The 24,775-nt window shown below is 45.8% G+C and overlaps 1 protein-coding gene across 1 annotated transcript in view; it reads left to right on the top strand.

The window, feature by feature from the left end:
- LOC119433688 (tyrosine-protein kinase transmembrane receptor Ror) overlaps positions 1-24,775 on the top strand; it is a 556,232-nt gene that overhangs the window by 454,990 nt on the left and 76,467 nt on the right. Inside the window, exons 6-7 of the mRNA XM_049659380.1 lie at positions 14,488-14,546; positions 15,807-16,220. Coding sequence (XP_049515337.1) covers positions 14,488-14,546; positions 15,807-16,220 — 473 coding nt within the window. The remainder of the gene's footprint in view (positions 1-14,487; positions 14,547-15,806; positions 16,221-24,775) is intronic.

The following is a 24,775-nucleotide window of genomic DNA, read 5'->3' as shown; positions in this document are numbered from 1 at the left end:
TCCGTACGCGCCCGCCCGCGGGCCGCGTAATTCCTTTTGTTACGCTCTCGGGTGAGCCGAGGTAGTATAGTATACGGTAGTAGCGGCAGCAGCAGCAAAGGCGGCCGACGCTTCCTTACTTCCGATCCGTGGCACTTTCTCCTTCCTACACACCGCTTATACTACGCACACTTTTGCCCGACGCGGGAGCACTTAAGTGCCGCAGTACCGGAAAGAAGGTTCCTCCTGCAGCCTCTTCCGCCAAGCACAGGGAGGAGACAGCCTTCGCGTCCTTTCATCTCACGTACGAAGGATCCGCCGCCGCCGCTGGTAACTTGGGTGGCAGCCTCTCGATCTCGGCCTCTTGGTTCTTATTCGTTTTTTTTTTCTTCTTTTAACGTCAGTGGCACCGTTGTACGCAAAGTTTTCTCTCGGCGTCTTCCGGCCGCACTTCGTGGCACCGTTTGGTTTTCCTCGGTTTATTTTTTTTTTCTTGTCGTCGGTTTCATTTTTGTTTTGTCCCGTTTTTTTTTTGACGAAGCGCGTTTCTTTGGCTGGCGTCTTCTCAAGTGCGAGCTCCTGGCGCTTCCTCCTGGCCCTTCGTTACGTCCTGAAAGGGGGGGGGGGGTGGAAGAGGGGAGACGGGAGGCGTAGGGATCGTGCATTTTTCAGCGAGGAGTTCCGGCCGTTGTACCCCCCCCCCCCCCCCTCTCTACTGGGTGTACTATAGATCGAGCCCAGGAAGCTGATTGTCTGATATGTACACTTGGTTAAAGAAACGAAAGAAACATGTCCAAATTTCTCATCGAGCACTTCAATTTTCTTTAAGCTTTTACTTAGAACAACATCAATCCCATTCTATTGCAGGTCACGTGTCATCGTGTGCAGTACTGCAATGTTCGTCACGCTGTGTTTAGGGATGAGAAAACAGAGCTTTAGCTTGTCGTTACACACGTTGCCTTTTACGGAATATTGGACACCTAGACGCGAGCAGCGACACTGATGGCGCGTCGCGACGTTGGGAACGAGCGTTCAAAAGTGTTACTCTAATGAACGGGCGACGTGCTACTCAGCTCCTGGTGTGAGGGCGTCGGAAATGAATTAGCTACGATGCACAAAGCATTTCTTTGTTAACATATCGCGCGTTGAGAACAGCACGAAAAAAAAAATGCGATAATGTTTCTGACGCTTTGTGGTTGAACAAACTGCCGCAACATGTCGCTGGTATCGCTGCTGCTGGCACTGTTCCGTAAACTAATACGTGCACGGAAACGCCAAAACTTCCTAATAATTACACTTTTTTTATTGCGAGGCGCACACACGAAGTCTGTTCGGTTCGCGACTGTTCACGACTTCTCGCAGTGACCTCGAAACACGATGCGTGTTTTTTTTTTTTTTTTTTTTTTTTGCCGGTAAAGCGAGCTTTCCCGCAGTCCAGTATTGTCGCGTACAAAAGCCACCGGAAAGCCCACGGACGTAACCGCACCACGCAAGGACGTCCGAACGGTAATTTTGTGAAAGTGATTGGTATGCGAGTCGAACAAGGAACATTCGTTCTTATAGTTACTACAAAATCGGGTCCGCGTTCTGGTGTTCACAACTTTAGCAAGTTTTTGAGTGCATTGCACGGCACGAACCATGATTTACTAAACGCAGAACGCAGCATTAGCTGCATCTTGTTACCAGCATGAAATTCAACAACGCAGTCGTGCTGGCCGGATGGCAACCGCATGTATCGTAGAGACTGAATAGGATGCATGCGTTGTCTACTGTGGCGGCAAAACTGAATATATATATATATATATATATATATATATATATATATATATATATATATATATATATATTACGCAGGAGTCAAACCTGAATACATATTCTAGCGAATGAAAAGTTCACTTGTGCTTGAAAATTGAAATTGACTGCCGTAATGCTGAAAACAAAAAAAAGAGAAATAGAACGAAACTAAGTCCATGCATGGCGCCTCGTGGGGATTATTCGAGCGGCTCGTGGCTCAATTAAGTTATCAATAAGCGCGGCTGTATCTGCAGAAAAAAAATGGCGACTGCACAGGCTGTTAGTATGCAACAGCGTATGCAAATGAGCAGAGCGTCTATGCGCTGACAAATGAAAAAAAAAAGTTAATAACATGCGTGAGCCGAGCGCGTAATGCTATAAAAAAAAGAAATGACAAGTAAGCACAAATCTTTAATAAGCTGTCATGCCTGGATTACGCATAAAAGCCTCGCGTTTTGTATGAAATATGACGAATTTATACTCAAAAATTTAGTTTCCAGCTTTAATACGTCTCCAAAGGCAAATCTTTTCTTTTTTTTTCATATGTCGACGGTTCTTCGGGCGCTCAGTTTATACGAGAAATTACCGAGGCATGAATTCGGACCCTCGCGCGTTCAAAATCAAAAAGAAACATTTAATTAAATGTTTGTTCTTGCTTTTCTACGTGCGTCTGCACTTCTTTCAATTTATTAAACACCGGATCCGAAGGAAAATGTTTCCTTCATACATAAATGCATATATAGAAACATCGAAGTAGAACTACGCGTTAGTACCAGTACAATTTTGCTGTTTCCGTTGGTGTAGATTAAAACAGTGATATATAGCGCGGTACTGAAAAAAAAAATGAGAATGCGATATGTTAAAGAGTGAAAGTTTAGTTCCGCATCCCTTTTCTGCTTCTCTACTGTCTGTCACGATATTTAGTTTTCGGTGACTCGCTGTTAGGTCGACGAAGCGAGTGATAGTATATAAAGCGACAGCACTAGCAACAAATTAAAGTTAGGTAGGTGGGGTAAATCGGGTACAAGGGGAGATGCTTCAAGCAGTACGCATACGGTTAATCCTTGTAAATTGTACGGAGAATATGAATTTGCTTCAAGAAATAATAAAAAATAACAGTTAAAGAAACGACACTGTAGCACGCGCACACTGACACATACTAGAGAAGGGGGGGGGGGGGGGGGAGCCGAGATATCGATGACGCCATCTGACTCACTGTTCATAAAAATCTTCCCCAATATTTTTTGAGCGCATGTCCGTACAACTGAAAAAGCGCCATCCCTTCCCTTGTCGAGAAAATGGGAGTAAGCGAAGCTTGTCGTGTGTTCATCCGACCTTCGTGGTGATTTTCTTTCTTTCTTTCGCTCGTTCTTTATATATTTCTCTCTCGGTCTGTAGAATGTAGAAGGCACAGCGCCTTAGCAACCGCGATTGAACGCGATTGGCTGAAACGGCGGCGGCGACGTTCGGAAGAAATCTTCGGTGTAACATTTTAAGACCCCTCGTACAATACATTGTACATTGCCTTCTACAATTTTTTTTTTTTTTGGAATTCACTCGGAAGTGATTACGCAAAATATTTATTCCCGGTATGAAGTACGGTGCATGTGTAACTGTAAAGAAGTGGTTTACTCATATTCGAGTCATCCGCTTTCGAGGAATTTGACACTCGATTGATCTAGACCTGTGTATCGTCCCAGACGGCCGAAAGTAACCTTGAGGTGTGTTTCGAAATCGCCGAGATTGCGTGAAAATACCGGAAGCGGCAGCAACGTGGCAATGTACTACACGTAGTTCCAGCTTCATCTGCTCCGTTTAAGTAATGAAATGCAGTTTCTACCACAGCAAACATGAGGAGATGATGGAGACAGTTATCTTTTTTTCACGTACGTAGAGACGCAGTTTTTGGCATCTAACCGTGGTATTTAAATTTAAAAAATTGCTTTTCGAGTTCATAACATAAACGTAGAGAATGAAAACCACCTTGAAGAGCGAGTATATCCCATAGTTCTAAGGACGTTAAAAATATATCTTACTGCACCGAAAGCTGTCCTTTCAAGGCCACACGTGCTAATGGTCCACGTAACGTCCCTATATTGACAATCGACGATTGCCCATGGAGTCCCAAGTTTGTAGCGAAGCCGTTGCCCTTGCTGGTCATACAGGGTGAAGTCCAGCAATATGTGGGCGATATCCTTGTCCACCGCTCGACGCTCACACGACGCGTAGCTTTCACGGTGGATATTAAAAACAAAAGTGCCGTCACTCATCGGGCCGCACAGCAAGTAGCATCACCATATATAGCAGTCTGCCGAGCTGGTCGAAGCGAGCGCCAGTACGTCGCGATGCCCTGTCCCCACCACGTGACCACCTTCTGCGTCGTCACGTCACAATACACGCGCATCTACTCGAAAACGAAATCGAAACTGTTTCGTAAAAAAAAAAAAAAAAATTTTTATAGTACATTATACTTCGGGCGCTTCTAAGGGTTATCAGTACTATGTTTTCTAGGGTTTCAAGGTAGAGGGGTCTTCATTTAACGCAAAAAGAAAGATGAAAACTCGGGAAATGTTATTTCAGTATATCCTTTGAGATGCATTAATTCGCTCTGAACACTGCCGGAACAGCTGTCCCGTGTAGACGACGTGCAGCCGGTTAGAACCCCCAATGCTATGTTCTCCATTACCCGTACTCTATCTCGCCGTTTTCTTCTAGTATTATTTTCTTTAGTGAGCCGTTTCGGCATCGTCATTAGCCTAGCACGCAAAACACTCGCCCTTTCGGCGGTGCCGGGGTGAAATATGGTTTCGGTGGGAAAGGGCCGCCAAAAGTATACACGGTCGACGCCGCGTCCGGATCGCGTGCACTCTTGTCGCCTGTCGCTTACATCTGGCCATGCAGTAAGGAACGGGCTACGGAACGCAAAAAAATAAAAAAAAAAAACACGATTAGACATTGCTGTGAGGAACGGGAAGTGCGAACAGCGATATTGAAAAAACCTGAGAGAGATAAAAAAAAAAAAAAACAGGCGAGGTTCTATTGCTGACAGAACTAACGAAAACACGCAAGGCAAATAAACGCCTGCCGAAGAATCTAATTCCAGTGCATCGCCTACACGTCGTCTCCGCCTAATTTTGACGGCTCGATGCTCGCGTTAATAAAAACTACGGTGTACGCTCGGTTTTTTTTTTTTTTCTCCTTTGTAGTTTTTGTTTTTACATCCGTCTCCTAATACTCCTCCAAGGCGTCACGCGTGGCAGGTCTCCAACACTTATTTTACCATCGTTCCTGTCTTTTTTTTTTCTTTCTGGCATAGCGTATTACTTGTAGTCTTAACGTAAAATTTCAACATAACATACAATTTTCGACGAAGCAGCTTGTCAAGGGCAATGTCTCGCATTTTGTTTTCCCGGAGAACATCTCTTCTCCCCGGTATGTTCGGAACTCCGCGACATCGATGTTCGCGGGCCGATATGCAAATGCTGGCGCCACAAGTCAAGCGGGTTACGAGGGAGGAAGGAAGACTTGTATGTCGTATTCGCCAGTACCGTGTTTACTCGAACGCAAGCCGGTGCCTTTTTGTTTGTTTTTGCGCAATCGGCGGCAACAGTCGGCAGTTCGCTGAGGATTGAGGATTCAACGATCTCCGTCCGCGGAGGTTCATGAACTGTTCATCTTGTGTTGTTATAAATGTAGTTCGGCTGCTAAGCACGAGGTCGCGGGATCGAATCCCGGCCACGGCGGCCGCATTTCGATGGGGTCAAAATGCGAAAGCACTCGTGTGTTTAGATTTAGGTGCACGTTGAAGAACTTCAAGTGGTCGAAATTATTCCGGAGTCCCCCACTACGGCGTGCTTGATAATCAGGTCGTGGTTTTTGCACGTGCAACCCCATAATTTAGTTTCTGATTTTTAATAAATGTAGTTCAGTGAAGACGCCTACGTAGAAGATACCTCGACTACTCCGTTTGTCGCTGTTCTACCGAAAAAAAGTATGTATCTGGAAGTTATAACAGAGATTATTATAATAACGATAAGCATACCAAAAGGCAATGCTCAGTCAGCACCTAACTTGGAAAATATCAGCTCCTTGAAATGAGTGAGCAGAATAAGGGAACCGAGAATCTCGACATTCATTTTGTTAGTCACAGCCATATATATATAGGATGTACCTGCGAACGTTCATCCAAGCTGTTCACAAAAAATATAATAAACACACCGGAAGATTAAATTTTAAGGCCCACGCTGTTCCTATGACGACCGAACACCAAATGTCCAATTTTATCTTGCAGCGTGTTTTTTTTTTTAATCTCTTTTTGGGTTGGTTGTTGTTGTTGTTGAGCAGCTTGGCTAAGTATAACGTTAGCTGAGACACAGTGTATATGAAGAAAAGAAGCAATGAAGCCAGATAAAGCATATAAGAAATCAATTGTTTTGCATAACTCAACTGTAGAAATAATGATTAAAACGGAAATGAAAGTGGGTGAGAACATAACTTGGCCTCACCAGGTAGCCGAACCCACATCTCCCACATTACGGGCGCGATGCACCGCGGCCAAGATTTTGGTTCGTCCACTTTCGTTTACGTCATCATTTCTACATTTCAGCTGTACACGAGACAAACAATTTTTTACCCGCCCTTCATCTGGCTTCATTGTCCGTTTTCGTCGTGCAACTGTTCGCAGTTACTCGGGAATGAAACTCAATTTATCGCCTTTAGAACTTTACCTTCTCGAGCTTATGTGCGCCGAATCCGGCGGTTCTGTCGCGGAAACCAGACCGTCCCGAAACGCTTGACTTGGACGGTGGGAACACGTTTGATGCAAGACAACCAGAAAAAAAGATAGAGAGACAACACGCAGCGCTTACAACAAGCGCTGTTTGTTGTCTTTTTATTTGTGCCTTCTTATGGCGTGCCTCGCAATCTTATCGTGGGTTTTGGCACGTAAATCCCAAGAATTTAATCCACTTATCTCAATTTAATCCACATAAGTGCATTAAATTCTTGGGACTTACGTGCCAAAACCCACGGTGAGATTATGAGGCACGCCATAGTGGGGACTCCGGACTAATTTTGACCACCTGGGATTCGTTAACGTGCACCAATGCAGGATACGCGAGCGTTTTTTGCATTCCGCCCCCGTCTCGGAACGAGGCCGCCGCGCCCTGGGGCTTGACAGCGCAACGCCAAAGAGAGAGAGAGAGAAACAGAAGAAAGGAGAAAGGCAGAGATGGTAACCAAAGGCGAACATCCGGTTTGCTACTCTACGCTGGGGAGAGAGGGGAGGGGGAGGTAAAGTGGCACGAATATTGTCACGGGTATAAACTATTTACAGAATGTATTTACAGGAGATAGACAGCAGCTGAGAACACAGAGAGGCTGTTGCCACTTCGTCCTCTTCCCCTTCGTCGACATTGTCTGTTTTCCTCACCGTAACACAACCCCCGGCGGAAAAAGCACCGTCCCGGTGCTTCAGATGGGGCCATCGGGAAGGGCATAATAGGGCTTAAGCCGAGAGACGTGTACGATGTCGGGTGATGTAGAAACGGTTGGCACAACGGATGTCACTGGGATCATCTCATAGGTGACATTGGTCACTTGACGTAGGACGCCGTAAGGACCTTTGTAGCACGGAAGGAGTTTCTCGGAGAGCCCCACACGTCGGCAAGGGGACCAAAGGAGTACGAGAGAGCCTGGTGCAAAGTATGTCTCACGATGGCGGCAATTGTAAGCGTGCTTTTGAGTGTCATGCGACGCCAACAAACGAGTACGGGCAGGCTGGCGCGCATGGTCAGCGTGGGCGATGGCGTCGCGCGGGCATACTCGGTCCGTGAATTTCGTACCAAGGGGAGCGAAGCGTCCAATGGTAATACAGGGTCACGACCGAAGAGCAAGTAAAAGGGGGAATACCCAGCAGTGTCGTGGCGTGACGAATTATAGGCGAACGTGACATAGGGTAGCGCAATATCCCAGTCCTTGTGGTCGGGTGAAGCGTATTTCGATAGCATGTCAGTGACGGTCCGATTAAGTCGCTCAGTAAGGCCGTTGGTCTGGGGATGATAGGAGGTAGCGAGTCAACGCCGAGGGCATTACGCCAACGCGGCGGGTAGGTAAGTGGATTAAGCATAGAGTTTGATGAACAAACCCGCCGTGGTTGCTCAGTGGCTATGGTGTTGGGCTGCTGAGCACGAGGTCGCGGGATCGAATCCCGGCCACGGCGGCCGCATTTCGATGGGGGCGAAATACGAAAACACCCGTGTACTTAGATTTAGGTGCACGTTAAAGAACCCCAGGTGGTCCAAATTTCCGGAGCCCTCCACTACGGCGTGCCTCATAATCAGAACTGGTTTTGGCACGTAAAACCCCATAATTCAATTTTTTTTAACAAGTGTAAAAAAACTTCATGGCCGAGAGGTACCTTTAAACTATTTTATTTTACCAGTGGCGAGTGGGAAAGCGTGCCATAATGAAACGTCAACCTGTGTGCGCTCCGTTGTACTAATACTTCATATCGTTTCTGTCTCCGTGCACCCTCCACAGTGCTGAGTAGCCGATCACAACCACCTGTGTTCCATCAATCCATCCATCCATCTGTCCGTCCGTCCAATCTAATCTGATTTAATCTAATCTAATCCATGGTCGCGTGGAGTAGAGGTAGAACACCCGACTTCAAATCTGAAGGTCGTAAGTTCGAATCCTGCTCCATTCCACTACATTTTCAGGCATGGAGTGGTGCCTGACACCGGCAAAGAAAAAAAAAATACATATTGCCGAGAGCTAGTGGGGCTATAATAGTTCAGGTGCAACCAAACTAGGCAGGCCCACTAAGCTTCATCAAAGTCACTCCCTCACCAGAACAGGAATTGGCCTCCCTGGTGCAGTATTCGGCCACTACCTCCCTCATGACTCCGACAATTAACCCATGGCCCTCAGTTCCCAGTGGCTGCGGAGCACCTGACCAAGGCGGCGGTCAGACCTGCTACGCGGCAGAGGGCGCAAGAGTATGTGGGTCAAGACAGGCCGCCAATGGAAACTGAACCTGGCAACGTTCAACACGCGCACCCTCTCGAGTGAGGCTAGCTTAGCAGGACTATTTGAAGAATTATCAGGCATCTCCTGGGATATTATTGGCCTTAGTGAGGTTAGAAGAACTGGTGAGGCTTACACAGTACTGACTAACGGCCACGTCCTCTGCTACAGAGGTCTTCCAGATAAGAAAGAATCCGGGGTAGGATTTCTAGTGCATAACAACGTAGCGGGCAACATTGATGAATTCTACAGCATTAATGAAAGGGTAGCAGTCGTCGTAATAAAGCTGAATAGGAGGTACAAAATGAAGGTAGTACAAGCCTATGCCCCAACCTCTAGTCACGATGATGAAGAAATAGAACAGTTTTATGAAGATCTTGAACTAGCAATGAGAAAGGTGCAAACTCGGTATACTTTAGTCATGGGCGACTTCAATGCAAAAGTGGGGAAAAAGCAGGTTGGTGAGCAAGCCATTGGCAACTACGGCATCGATTCTAGGAATGCAAGAGGAGAGATGTTAGTAGAATTCGCGGAAAGGAATAGGCTCCGAATAATGAATACCTTCTTCAGGAAGCGCAGCAACAGGAAGTGGACCTGGAAAAGCCCTAATGGAGAAACAAGGAATGAAATAGATTTCATACTCTCTGCCGATCCAAGCATAGTGCAGGATGTAGAAGTGTTAGGTAAGGTGAAGTGCAGTGACCATAGGTTAGTGAGGTCTAGGATTTCTCTCAATTTGAAGAGAGAGAGAGTGAAATTAGTGAAGAGGAAACAGGCCAACCTAGAGGCAGTAAGGGTAAAAGCAGACCAATTCAGGCTGGTGCTCGCAAACAAATATGCAGCTTTAGAACAGGAAGATGAAGATAACATAGAGCTAATGAATGAAACCGTAACTAGGCTGATCTCAGAAGCAGCAATTGAAGTGGGAGGTAAGGCACCAAAGCAACCTGTAGGGAAGCTCTCCCAAGAAACAAAGGACCTAATAAAGAAACGACAAAACATGAAAGTGTCCAACTCAAGAGATCAGATAGAATTCGCTGAACTGTCAAAACTGATCAACAAGAAGAAAGTAAGGGATATTCGAAATTATAACGTGGGAAAAATTGAGGAAGCCGTAAAATATGGACGCAGCATGAAATCAGTAAGAAGAAAACTAGGCATAGGACAAGGCAAGATGTATGCACTGAAAGATAAGCATGGTAATATCATCAGCAATTTCGATGACATAGTAAAAGCAGCAGAAGAATTCTATACTGACCTGTACAGTAGCCAAAACAGCCAAGCTTCTTCCATTCGAAATAGTGATGAACCGGATACAGAAGCTCCTTCTATAACTAGCGATGAAGTTAGAAGGGCCTTGAAAGACATGACCAGGGGAAAAGCGCCTGGAGAAGATGGAATAACAGTAGATTTAATCAAAGATGGAGGAGATATCATGCTTGAAAAGCTTGCGGCCCTTTATACGCAATGCCTCACAACTTCAAGTGTACCAGAGAGCTGGAAGAACGCCAACATTATACTTATCCATAAGAAGGGAGACGTTAAAGAACTGAAGAATTACAGACCCATTAGCTTGCTTTCAGTATTGTATAAAATATTCACCAAGATAATTTCCAATAGAATCAGGACAACACTTGACTTCAGTCAACCAAGAGAACAGGCTGGCTTCAGGAAGGGATATTCTACGATGGACCATATCCATGCCATCAATCAGGTAATCGAGAAATCTGCGGAGTACAATCAACCTCTCTATATGGCTTTCATAGATTATGAAAAGGCATTCGATTCAGTAGAGATATCAGCAGTCATAGAGGCATTGCGTAATCAAGGAGTGGAGGAGGCATACGTGAATATCTTGGCAAATATCTACAATGATTCCACAGCTACCTTGGTTCTCCACAAGAAAAGCAGAAAGATACCTATCAAGAAAGGGGTCCGGCAAGGAGACACAATTTCTCCAATGCTATTCACTGCATGCTTAGAAGAAGTATTCAAGCTCTTAGACTGGGAAGGATTAGGAGTGAGGATCGATGGCGAATATCTCAGCAATCTTCGGTTTGCAGATGACATTGTCCTATTGAGCAACAATGGAGAGGAATTACAACAAATGATTGAGGACCTTCATCGAGAAAGTGCAAGAATTGGGTTGAAGATGAATATGCAGAAGACAAAAATAATGTTCAATAGCCTGGCAAGGGAACAAGAATTCAGGATCGCCAGTCAGCCTCTAGAATCTGTAAAGGAATATGTTTATCTAGGTCAATTACTCACAGGGGACCCTGATCATGAGAAAGAAATTTACAGAAGAATAAAATTAGGTTGGAGTGCATACGGCAGGCATTGCCAAATCCTGACTGGGAGCTTACCACTGTCGTTGAAAAGAAAAGTGTACAATCATTGCATTCTACCGGTGCTAACATACGGGGCAGAAACTTGGAGGTTAACAAAGAAGCTCGAGAACAAGTTAAGGACCGCACAAAGAGCAATGGAACGAAAAATCTTAGGAGTAACGTTAAGAGACAGGAAGAGAGCGGTGTGGATCAGAGAACAAACGGGGGTAGACGATATTCTAGTTGACATTAAGCGGAAGAAATGGAGCTGGGCAGGCCATGTAATGCGTAGGATGGATAACCGGTGGACCATTAGGGTTACAGAATGGATACCAAGAGAAGGGAAGCGCAGTCGAGGACGGCAGAAAGTCAGGTGGGATGATGAGGTTAGGAAATTCGCAGGCGCAAGTTGGAATACGCTAGCGCAAGACAGGGGTAATTGGAGATCGCAGGGAGAGGCCTTCGTCCTGCAGTGGACATAAATATAGGCTGATGATGATGATGAATCCATGGTCGGCTTACTTTCGCTTTTTTTTTTCTTTTTTGTCTTTCTGATAGCGGTGTGTCGGCTTAGGTTCGAGTAAATACGGTACTTTCAGCCTTTAACAAACAGCCGAAAAAAAGAAGACCGAACGTTCACCGGAGCGGCTTGTTCGGAACGACGTGTACGTCTCGTCGTTTTTCCCGGAGACCCTTCCGCTCTTCGCCGCGTTCGGAATGCCGAGACGCCGACGCCGCTGCTGATCAATGCTTGTTCGCGAGGCGATATGCAAAGCCGCCAATATATCAAGCGCGCTTCGTGGGGACGGAAAAGAAGAAGAAGAAGCCTCGGGCGGACAAGCGAGCATTCTGTGTTACCAGACTCCATACGAGGTAGGAAAAAAGAAAAGAAAAAAGCTATAGGTGTCGTGCGACGAGTCGGATTAACGAGTGACTTATGTACGCGAAGTTTTCTGCGCGTACACCTGTCGGGCCGGAGGATAGGTGCAAAGAAAATGAATATGGGGAGAAAAGATTAATTCGCCGCATTCCCGACGCCCCAGTGTCGGCTGGCTCAGATGGGAGTCGAGTCGGCTGCAGGGGGTTCGAGCAAAACGAACACATGCAGACAGCCTGCAAAAGAAAGAAAGAAAGAAAGAAAGAAAGAAAGAAAGAAAGAAAGAACGCAATTTCTTTTCCACATTTCCAGTCTATTTCATAGGGTTTCCTACTAAAATTACGACGGGGAGCTCCGGCGATGCGATCGGTGGTACGATGCCATAGGAATGGCTGTTAGTACGTGGATTTGTCTTGTCTTTGTATCTAAGGCTTCAGGTGTTCTTGCAGCTTTATTTACAACTTTTTACCCGTCTTCATCGCCCTCGAATTCGAAGCTATCCGAGTTTTATAGACGCACAAGGGAAAAATGTACGCGCATGAGCACTGCGAATTTTTGCACTTGCATAGCGCAACATTTAGTTGTATACGAACTTGCAGAGTCACAAAGTTGCGTGAAACCAGAGCGACAACGTGTGGCGATAATAACCATCATTTTCATGTTTGCCGATTCCATACACACTATAGTTCCGTAGTTCTCTCTAACGATTTTGGTAGGGGAACTGTACGGTCAATACATGTGACACTGTCTGCACCGATCCACCGGCGCTAAGTTTTGGCACTAGGGGATATTTGGAGGCTCCTGCTCCAAGAGCTTTCATGTAAGTGACAAGTACAGATAGATAGATAGATAGATAGATAGATAGATAGATAGATAGATAGATAGATAGATAGATAGATAGATAGATAGATAGATAGATAGATAGATAGATAGATAGATAGATTTAGCTGGGGGATCACGTGCCTCCCGCAATTCCATTTCCCTTATATGCTGATGATTACCATGGAAAACTTAAAATGAATCAAGTGGTGGATGATGCGGCGTCGCACTTAAGCGAGATAGAGAGAGATAAACTTTATTTAAAGAGCAGACGATGATGGTCGTCCCCAGGTAGGTGGCATCCTCAGTCCAGGACGCCGTGGTCCTTCACTGCCTGTCGTGCTCTGTCCACCAGTCGACGCTGGTCCTCAAGGCACGAGCTGGTCAGCAGGTTCTCCCACTGCTGCGGAGTAGGGGGCTGGGGTGAAGCGAGAGAGCGAGAGAGAGAAATAGAAGACAGGAAAGGCAGGGAGGTTAACCAGACGCACGTCCGGTTTGCTACCCCTACACTGGGGAAAAAGGGGGTATAGGGATGAAAAAAGAGGTGCTATTGTCGTGGGCTAGTGCTGTCAGCCCCGGTGGGGAAGTATTTCTACAGCAATTAAGTACAACGAGCGCTACGCGGATGTGTCTGCGGAACATTTTATGTACAGTCGCCATCAATATGAAAGGTGACAGCGAATTTTTTTTAACTACGATAACTCGTTATGCATGGATTCAAATCTAGAAACTTGATACTTAACGTTAAGTTTGCCTGATGAACTTTTAGTATCATCGCACACTTTTATGGAGGGCATGTGTGTGTAGCCCCTACGGGAGCTTGAAAAAAAAACAATTAGGTGTTCTCTTTGGTATTGATGACGACTGTATACCTCTCAGGTGTGACGTCCTCTAATGTATATTTCATTTGAACTCCACATCCTAAAGCACCCTAAGTCATTAAGGTTCGCTAAGGGCACCCTGCTACAACTTTCCCACTTTTTTTGTCTTCTGTAGTAAGCGCAAAGTGCCACTGTTCCATTCAGCAAAAGGCGCCCGGTGCCTTTTCGCTTCTTTGACGAATAATTATTTGCCATTTCACCACACCCCCCTCCCCCCCCCTCCCCCCCGCCCCTTTAATTGACGCCACTTCTTATACACTATCAATAAGCGTGAGAGGTATTCCATTTGTTTTGATTTTTTTTTCTTTTACATTCGCATTCCATTTCCGTTGTTTGCGCCACGGTGTAAAAAATAAGTAAGAGGTGGATATTCTGGCTTTCCTGCACGCTTTCATTTTTTTACCATATGACGTCGGCTCACTTTGAAACAGTTCCACGTGCGAACTTGCTGGTGCAAACCAATGCTTTCACGCATAGTTGAATGTTCAAGATACGGCGCCAACGCTCATCGCTAAAACAGATTTTTCTTTTGTTTAACCAACACGACTTCGCTCAAGGGATCATCGTTGCCTTTTTTTTCTTCCTTTCTTTATTAAACGAGTGTGTCATCTAAAAAGCCAGTTTTTATTTCGGGCTGTGTTTGGCGAAGCCCACGCAAGGACACGGACGCAGAAATATACACGAAATCATGGTTGACGGGGATGTCTTTAACATTTATGGGACGATGAGTCCTTCGCCTTAAAAAAAAAAATGTACTAATATTACGCTTTTCTTGCAGGAGTCCGGACACATCTACCGCAAGCGAGGCCACGAAGCCCACAAAGAAAGCGAATCACGGTAAGCCTAATTCTGCAACCGTTTCGATTACAGGTTTTGCTTTTATGCAGGAGTGCGCCAATATTCGAGATTTCTAATACGAATCGAATAGTCCTGGCTATTCGATTCGAGAATTCACCATTCGAAATTGTCGAACGTTTGCTTATTTTCCGAATACGTAAGAGATAAACAACACTCATACCAGGACTGTTTCGAATAACACTGATGCCGATGAATTGCGGTTTCTGCTCAAGAGCACCAGTTTATGAACTAACAGACGGGGCAGACAACTTCTTCTCGACAATTTTCGGTCATCATTGCGAATGCCTCACTTTTAGGCATCCTGTATGCGAATTGGTTGTTTTACTTTAGGCAAGGTAATATTTATTGTTCGCGCATTCGCACATTTTTTTAGCCCTCATATTACGCCGTGTTCACATGAAACGTCCCCGATTTGAAAATGAGATAAAAGAGAAAACTATGATACATAGAAACCTGCAGTTTGTGGCATCATGTTAATCAACTCAAGAAGTAAAAAAAAAATTAGAGCAGTTCTACATGGGCTCCTTTCGTAACCCTTAAAATGTATTCCGCATACCACACCACACATTGGGCTCTCTCTTGAGGTGTTGTCATTTTCGGTATTTATTCAGCACCTGAAACAAAACAAGAGGAATCGTTTAGAAAAAGAAAATCAACAAAAAGCTGTTTGAATTGCAGAATACTGTATACTCAGAATATTCGTATTTTTACGGATGAGCCAACATGTGAACGATGGCCAGCTACACGGCATTGCGGAAAAATGTGTCCTTCGGGCTTCAAACGGCTTTTTTTTAACTTTGAAAAGTGATCATTTGCGTTGCAAGGGCAACGAATCGAATTGATTACGCACTCGCGCCAGGCTAATTGCCTTGCTGGAAACATGCAAAAGCGCGTTACCAACGGCACATAGACAAAGAACCAGGTACAACAACGGCTGCCCACGTCGCTTTTGCAAGTTTGCTATGAGTGACCAACATGGCCAAGTTCACACCCTGGTAATGCCTCGCTGTGTTTGCAAAACTGTTCAGTTCTCGGAAATTTAGCAAGCTAAAGCCTAATAACTGACATCACAATTGCGTTTAAAATGCCGCAAGCAGGAAGAGTAAACGAATACAAGTACCATGGTCATCATTCTCACTGTAGTTCAACGAAATGTCCAGCTCTTTACAGTAATTTTTGTAGCCAACTCTACGCTATCAAGTGGCGCCGCACCCTCGTTATTCTCGCCTTCGCCTCCAGGTGGCGCCGCGACGCGGCTGCACGTGCGCCGCCCGCTGGTGAACATGACCAAGGACTCCGGCGACAGCGTGCGGCTCAAGTGCGAGGTGGCCGGCGGCCGGCCCGGAGCCCGGGTCGTGTTCCGCTGGTACAAGAACGACGCGCCCGTCGAGGAGGAGCGGAACCGGCTCGAGATACGACAGTACCCCGTGGCGCCGTCGTCGTCTGCCCCGGGCCAGGCCGCTTCCTCCGCCGACGGCGGCACTTCCGGCGGTGCTGGTGGTTCCGGTTCCGGTCAACAGGCCAACGCGCCGGCCTACGGCTCGCGGCTGAGGATCGTGAGCGCCGACGTGCACGACACCGGCTACTACCGGTGCGAGGCCAAGAGCGGCGCCGAGGTGGTCGAGACCACGGGCATCCTCCGGGTGTCGGCGGGTGAGTGACCTTTTCGAAGCTGGTTAATTGGTTCGGGTTGCCAAGGTTTGTGAGTGGTCGGCGCTGGCTAATGCTCCCCAGGGTTAGTTCTAGTAGTAAAACATAAATACCCCAGAAAGTGGATTCGGAAAACGGCGCCGCGGTAGCTCAACGGTAAGAGCACCGCACGCATAATCGTTCGATTATGGTGGGATCGCTCGATCCCCACATGTGGCAAGTTGCTTTTTCATCCACTTTATTTTCCATTAATCTATCATTTCTTTAATTTAATTAGTAAGTACAAGTAATTTCCCCTATGTTGTCCTTGGTGTCGTTGTTTGTTGGCTTCTTATGATATGATTAATGAAATCGGGCCCCTCGGTTCCCTTTCTTCTCGTAAATTGTTTCGGGTTGTTTGTACGGCACACCTTTACCTACTGTAAAGTGCAACTTGAGAGAAAAAGAAATGCAGGGATTTGTTGGTGGTGAACTGTGGCTACAGGCGGGCTTAGCTTGCGTCTCTTATGAATGCAAGGCGACATGAAACTTCCTTGGGAATATATAACGGGTAAAACGAGGTGTTGCACGCGCGCCTTCTGTGGTACATCGACTTTCTTCTGTGGGTTATCAAGGTGGCATCCCTTTTTGTGACAGTGCCTTGGAAACCCCACGGCATGTACCATTGGACATACACACACACACAAAAAGCTTATCAGTGGAAGATGGTTCATTCAAAACAAACTCTTTTGAATGAATGAGCAGCTGGCTATCCTGTTGAGCACATGGTAGGCAGATTCCCACTGCAGCTAAAGAGGCAGTTGGCAGAGCGAAGTGCACAGCGACGTAAGTGCCGAGCGAGTGCACTTACTTGCCAGGGCAGAGCGAAGTAGATCGCTTACAGATCGTAAGCATTCATGCAATCTGCGCGACGCCTAGTGCGATGCCTGATTCCATGAACAGGACAGACTCCTGGAGTCCGTCCGCAGCAGCGAATTAAAGAAACCGAGTCTACGCTAAGATGCTTTTCAGAACTTTGGAAGTTGGTGAAACTGGCAGCAGTTGAACTACTGACAGTAAGCAACTCGGCGTAGCAAAGCGGTAACCGACCACAAAGAGCACGTTCTCCTGTTCAGCTGGAACATGTCGAAACCAAGCGCTTCTGAGGGAAGGCCTGGAAGCCCTATGCTGCAGTAAGTCCCTGCAGAGATCTCAGCGCGACGTAACTGCTGTTTTACGTGCGATCTATTCTGACCACGAGACAGCTTCACGGTCTCTGGCCTTGGATCTGTTGTCGTTTTGATGGCGTTCGTCAATCGAAGCCGAGGCTCTTGCACGCTTTGCCACTGGACCGACAGTGCGAGTGCCTTTCAACAGGGGTCCATCGCAAACTGGCAGTTCTAAGTTGATGCGGCAGCTAGGCTTCTCCGGGAAGTCGTTGTTGTCAACGACTTCCCGCGTCAACATTATCTATCGTTTTCCTGTGCTTCCTTTGGGTACATGGGATTTCTCGAACACTTCGGCGATGTTCGATGACATGGGACGCACTAGAAGGACCTTTCGGTACACAGTGGGGCTTCTTCGAGGCGCACGGTACGAATTTCACGCCCCGAAGCTATTGAGCATCGTGTCGTCATCGTAATCGTATGATTCATTACTGTTCGGTGCAGTCGCCTTAATACTTCGACCTCTATGGCAGCGCGCACGGTTTAGCTCGCATCGTCGATTTTCCAATTCGCACGTTACCCTCGCTTAGTTCAAAGTGTCTGCAATCAGTGACACCAGAACCCGAAATATTCCTTTTAGTTTCTTCATTCACCCCTTTTCCTCCTCCTCGGCGCGCACCATCCCTCGATCTTTCCTTTCTGACACGGAATAATGCGTCCGTCTTCCCGATCGAACGGCAATGGCCTCCTGCATCACGCATCCACTGGCGGGGCTATTCTGCAACCGTCCACGTCTATGGGGCCCGGCAGTGTAGTATGATAGGCGGTGACTCATCGCCCTCTCGTCCGCGAACCGAACCTTCAATCGGCGCTCTCCTATACACCTGACAATATAAGAGCGTCGGGTGTACGGCTGCGAGCAGAAAGCCATAGGCCAAAGCCGCCCGTTCCATTTCTTTCTTTGAGGGGGTCTGTGAAGTAATCTATGCGCATATATCAAACCGTCGCGGACGCAACACGTGAGCTGTATAAGGGGTGCCGCAACGGCTGCAAAAGATCGATCGACACCACCCACACGCACTTGATGCGCTATAGATTGAAAAAGGAAAGAAAGAAAATGAGAAGAAAAGGGCGGGCGCTTATGGTTCGCTGCTCGCATTGGAGTCTCTGCCACCTCTCTCGGGGAGGAGGCGACCCAAGTCTGACGACGAAATAGTTCGCGACAATAAGACGCGTATGATTTAGGTGGCGTACTTGGTAGAAAGAAAAAAAATAACGGCGGTCGGGTTTTGGAACGCGTGCAGTTATGTGACGGCTTGTTAGGAAAGCCGCCAATAACGTATGATCTTCAGTTTTCCTTTCCTTTCTTTTTCTTTTTTTTTTTTTTTTTTTTTTTTGCGGACCAGTTTGCGAGAATTCGCTACTTCCTTGACCTGCAATATTTTATACGTTCCTGGAAGGGACTCAGTATTGCGCTTGTGACGTTAATGCGATCGTACACGCTTTGTTGGACGCTACAAGACGTGTTATTCGTGTCTCAAAAAAAAATATATATATATATAATAAGACTGCTACAGGTCGGGCAATATCTTTAACAAATGTTAGCGATGCGGGACGTAGTTAGCGGTATAGCGGGCCTTAGGTAAGGAAAATTTCGTCACGACAGTTTCCCCTGTCTCCATTTTCATTATTGTTCTTTTTTTCGGCAACTGCAAAAACGTTGAAGTTAATTCTGCTGCTTCGACAAGCCGCTTGTTATATGCTGTACGCATTGCGTGACCTGGCCAACTCGGTTCATTTTCTTTTATTCTGAACAGTAGTGTAGTGTATATTATAACTATATACCGTATTATAATTTTAATACTGTATTTACTCGATTGTAGCCCGCACGTTATCCGGAAGAACTTCCTGAAAAATGTCACCGGCATTAAATTTAAATACCAAAAAAAAAAGAAGAAACTATAATATCGCAAGCTGTTGGCATTGGTATTGAAAGTGTCTGTAATCAAATCCGACGCACACGTTGCTGCCGTAGTAGCGTCCGTTAGCCTATAGTACATTCTAGACAGTATAGCTACTGTACCGTGGTTTGCGAGGCATAAGAAGTGTACCTGAAATGTCATAGAAGGTATCGAAGATGAGATGCTCTAGGTGGTCCGTAGTGAAACGGATGCCCTTCTGCAGCGACGATGACCAGTGTCCGCTGACCATAATGCGGATGCAGTAAGTTTTGATTTTACTGGTGAAAGGAAATAGCACTGCTGCCTCTCTAATTATTAAGAATGCTAGGGGTCCCTTATACTACACCTAAGCGTCGCTAACTCAATGACACGACGACCACTTTTTGCGCTACGTAAAATTTGATTCAATAAATTCGAACCGTGACTCGACACTTTTTTGTGCTCAGTCACTCTCACTTAGACCTTAAAATCTCACATATATTTTTGAAAGTTACTCCCGCACCACATAACCCCTTGATTCACTCTTTATTCGCCCCTACCATCTTCGTCTTACTTCCATCACACTTACTTTGCTCTATTACTCCAAATTCCAAATTTTCATCAGTCTTGATTCACCCTATCACCACCTGATTCATCTTCAATAACTCAACTCTTAATTCCCTCTCATTTACTCTTCATTATCTTAGCTCACTCTATCTCATCATTACCTTTCGTTCGAATCATGTCACCCGACTGAACGCCTTTAATTCCCCAACAATTCACTTTTAATTCCCCATCAATTCCTTCTTAATTCCCCTCATTCACCTCTCTGTATACCAATTATCATTTCAGCTCACTTGCTTAATCATTCTTCAGAACTTAATCGCTGTTTCGTGCGTATTATCGCCTCTTATCCTAAGAGGACCATTTCGTGTCGAAGACGCGGTTTTGAAACGGCCTTGAAACGGAGACCTCACCATGAGACATATCAGGATTTTGCCTTAACTGGTGAGTGAACAATCGGGGTCATTGCGTCAAAATTTTTTTAAACATAAAAACCGGAGTGCGCGTTACAATTGGGTGCCTCGCGCTTTCTTTTCTGTTTCTTTTATTTAATAATTTCTGATTGTGCAAAACGCGTGCGCTTTAGAAACACTGTAATACTTCTTTTTGCTTTTTCAACGATTACTAATCTGTGGACTGGAATCTGACGCGTTATAAGTATGTACCAAGCTGCTTTTTCGGCTGAACATTTGTTTAGTCGGGGAATGTGTGCTTAGCCACGGCGGCCTCTTGAAGGCGATTTCGCTGTTTCTTCTCGTATTGCCCGAAGGGATAATACGCGTCTTCGATCATCTCTGATCCAGGCCGCTATCGTCCTGTCTCGTCAACGTTGCGTGAAACGTTTTCTCTGACATCACTCGTTACGTAGGCCTAAGCTTCGATCCCCGTTATAACGAAGCCACACCCGACACGAACGTTATGCATCGTTATAAGCATACATCCATTGCACAGTGATCCCGCAGAGACATGTTAGATTTACGTCGAGGTGCGACTGAACTTGCTATCCGACACGTTTCAGCCCGTTAGAGTTACCTTTGTATATTTACTTCTTTTTTTTTTCAGGTTTCGTATCGTTCACTTCAGAACGCATGTCATGCGTACTGCTAAGCCATTTTTTTTTTTCATATCGGGAGTTTCATTGCGTGGTTAGTGTTCCCTGTAAATTCTTATAATAAGAAGAAAAGCGGGGCAATACCAATGAAGGAAAGGGGGAGGGGGGGGGGGGCTGTCATGTCAGGAGTCTTATTCACTGCATCCTTGGAAGGCTTACGTCGGGTGTTTTTCTTTTCGTCTTTACCGTTTACTATATGCGTTTTTAAATTTCCAGTAGCATATAAGATAAATCTACTCATTGAGTTGGATTACTCGAAGAGGCGGACATTGCTTTCGCTGCAAATTAAAATGAACAAATGACTAATGAAAGTTTTACTAATCAACTTTTGAATTAATATATCTAAGGCACACATATCGCAATAATATGCGTATCGAAGCCCGTGATATCGCAAGGCATATCCACTTGGAAATAATTTTGACACTACCACCAGCTTTGAGATAAGCGCGATCTAAGCAGCGGTAAAGTGGCACCTACTGTTACACTTACTCTTCGAACAAAATGCCTTTTTGTACATTCAACCTCAAAATTTACTGGAACAACAACTCCTTACGTCGCAAACTTTGGGGACCCATATCTTGAAATTGCTGAAGTGAATATGACTTTAGAAGTTGTCGGCTACCGTTCGCAAATTAAAATATGGGCCAGAAAGTAAATATCGAAACTTCGTTAATTACTGATACATTTATTTCAGTTTCTCGTGCACAGGTCCGCCTCTGAGAGTAATCTGTCTCAAGAAGTGGAATTGTGCTACATGCGACGGCTACTCAGTAATACTAATTATGACTTATTGCATATGCTTCAGGAGCTTAACTGTAACATTCTGAGAGCATCTTTGAAGATTAAAGGCGACTTGCAACAACTATTTGGGGAGCTTAGCAAGCAAAGTGAAAAAGTTGTGCTGAAGAATAATATGCAAAATACAAAAGTAATGTTCAGTAGCCTGGCAAAAGAACGTGAATTTTCGATTACCAGTCAGCCTCTAGAATGTGTGCAAAGTGCGTTTATATAGCGCAGTCACTTTCAGGCGACCCTGATCATGCGGAGGAAATTTACAGAAGAATGAAAATAAGTTAAAGCGCATACGGCAGTCATTACCAAATCATGACGTCAGCTTACCGCTCTCTGAAAAGAAAAGTGCAACGACTGCATTCTACCGGCACTAATATGTGGGGAACAAGCTTGCAGGTTAAAGGAGCCCTGAACCACTTTTTATGGAAGTGGAGAAGGGTATCTGAAGTAAAAATAGGCCATTTCAGAAATACTTTGCCGCAAAAAGTACTTCAGTGCGTTCAGCAGAAGCGGAGTTATTGGCAATCAAACACGGCCTCCGCTGTGCTCCGTCCCTTCTTCAATGCCTTGCACTGCGAAGGCTACGGTGGAGAGGCGCGTGGCCACAACACTCCGCCTTGTAAGTGTCACCGTGGCGCGCAGTTCAAATTTCACTTTGAATGTTAACGTAGACGCCACGACTTCCGATTTTGGTGCCTACGTCGCGCTAAAGGTAAGCCAAACGCGGTTGTCCTCAGCGAGCCGCAGTGCGCTTAGCCACTGGACTCGTGGCGGCACCCCGCGGCGGCCGCGGTATCTACGCTACGTAGCCGATCGCAGCTACCAATAGCAGCCGTTGAGGGGGAATCCGCTTTATTACGAAATAAGGCGTCCACAATAGAATGAGGAGCAGGCTTTTGTTGAAAAGAGAGCGTTTGAGAGAAAGGTGACTTCGCGCTCCGCTTGCGACCTCCACGCACCGCGTACGACAGCAAAGCTTGGCTGAGATGTTCACAGCAGCGTATGCTACCCGCGTACTATGTTATTTCACCAAGCCCGATGGGTGGTTCAGAGCCCCTTTAACAAAGAATCATCAGAAGAAGTTAAGGACTGCGGTAAGAGCCATGAAACGAAAAATGTTGAGCGTAATGTTAAAAATGCAGGAAGGAAGCGGTGTGGATCAGAGAGCAGACGGCGATAACCGATATTCTAGTTGTCATTAAGGTAAAAGAACAGCTGGGCAGGCCATGTAATGTGTAGGGCAGATAACCGGTGGACCGTTAGAGTTAAAGAATGGTTGCCAAGGGAAGGAAAGCACAGTCGAGGACGGCGGAAAATTAGGTGGGGTGATGCATTTGAAAAATTTGCACGCGCAAGTTGGAATCAGCCTGCGCAAAACAGGGGTAATGGGAGATTCAAGTTTCTGCGCCATATGTTAGCACCAGAAGGATGCAATGATTGTACACTATTGTTTTCAGCTTCCAGTCAGGATATGGTAATGCCTGTCATACGCACTCCAACCAATTTGTATTCTTCTGTAAAGTTCCTTCTCATGAACGCACTCCTTTACATACTCTAGAGGCTGACTAGCGATCATGAATTCGTGTTTCCTTGCCAGGCTATTGGACATTATCTTTGTTTTCTGCATAATAATCTTCAACGTTACTGTTACACTTTCTCGGTTATGGTCCTCAGTGTTGCTGAACAGGGCATGGTCATCCAAAAACCGAAGGTTGTTGAGATATTCGCCATTGATCCTCACTCCTAAGCCTTACCAGTCTAATAGCTTGAATACTTGTTCTAAGCATGCAGTTACTAGCATTGGAGAGATTGTGTCTTCTTGCTTGATCGCTTTCTTGATAGGTAATTTACTGCTTTTCTTGTGGAGAACCAAGGTAGCTGTGGCATCTTTGCAAATATTTCTCAAGATATTCACGTACTATGTCTCCCGTACTCCTTGATTACGTAATGCCTCTATGACTGCTGGTATCTCTACTGAATCAAATGCATTTTCATGATCAATGAAAGCCATATGGAGAGGTTGAGAGGTTGATTGTACTCCGTAGATTTCTGTATTACCTGACTGATGGAATGCGATACATTGTAGAATATCCCTGAAGCCAGCCCATCAATCCGTGCTGCGTATTTGGTGAAGGCGAAAGTCGTTTGGTTACAGCAGGCAGACGCTCTTGGGGTTTGCAGGTGGCGCATGGGGCAAATTTGAAGTCCTTTAGAGCTCAACCACGACGACAGGAGCGTTACAACTTGAAATTAAAACAGGTCCTGCTGGGCTCATCGCGAAGGGAACGAAACGTATGTCGACATTCGGAGAAAAATATCCTCGTGAGGAGGATATTTACAGAAGAATAAAAATGAGTTGGAGCGCATACGGCAGGCATTACCAAATCATGACGGCAGCTTATCGCTATCTCTGAAAAGAAAACTACAATCATTGCATTCTACCGGCACTAACATGTGGGCAGAAGCTTGGAGGTTAACAAAGGAGCATGAGAAGAAGTTTAGAACCGCGCAGCGAGCGATTGAACGAAAAAAAAAAAAAAAAAACTAGGCGTAACTTTAAAAGACATAGAGCATACGGGGCTAGCCGATATTCCAGTCGGAATTAAGATGAAGAAGTGTAGTTCAGCAGGCCGGGTACTGCGCAGGGCTGAAAACCAGTCGTCTATTAGATTTACAGGATTGGTGCCAAGAGAATGGCAACGCAGTAGAGGACGGCAGGAAATGGGAGATTTGCAGGCACATAAGATGGAGTTCGCTGGCGCTGATTCTACCGCTGGGGGAGGCCTTCGTCCCGCAGTTAACATTAACGCGACGATAATGACGGGTGTATAATGGGTTCTCGGTTCGTCTCATGGCTATATCGTCGTTACCGTTAAGGGGTAACTGTATGTAATATCATTTTTGGCGACAGTCGACGCGACGCGGTGAATAGCCATCGCTGCCAGACGACCGTGTCAGATATTACGATGCACACCAAGTGGTCAGGATTATTACATAGTATTCAAA

The sequence above is a fragment of the Dermacentor silvarum genome, chromosome 11 (assembly GCF_013339745.2).
Source record: "Dermacentor silvarum isolate Dsil-2018 chromosome 11, BIME_Dsil_1.4, whole genome shotgun sequence".
NCBI lineage: Eukaryota > Metazoa > Arthropoda > Arachnida > Ixodida > Ixodidae > Dermacentor > Dermacentor silvarum.
Note: the sequence above shows the minus strand (reverse complement) of the source record. Positions and strands in the feature narration are given on the sequence as shown.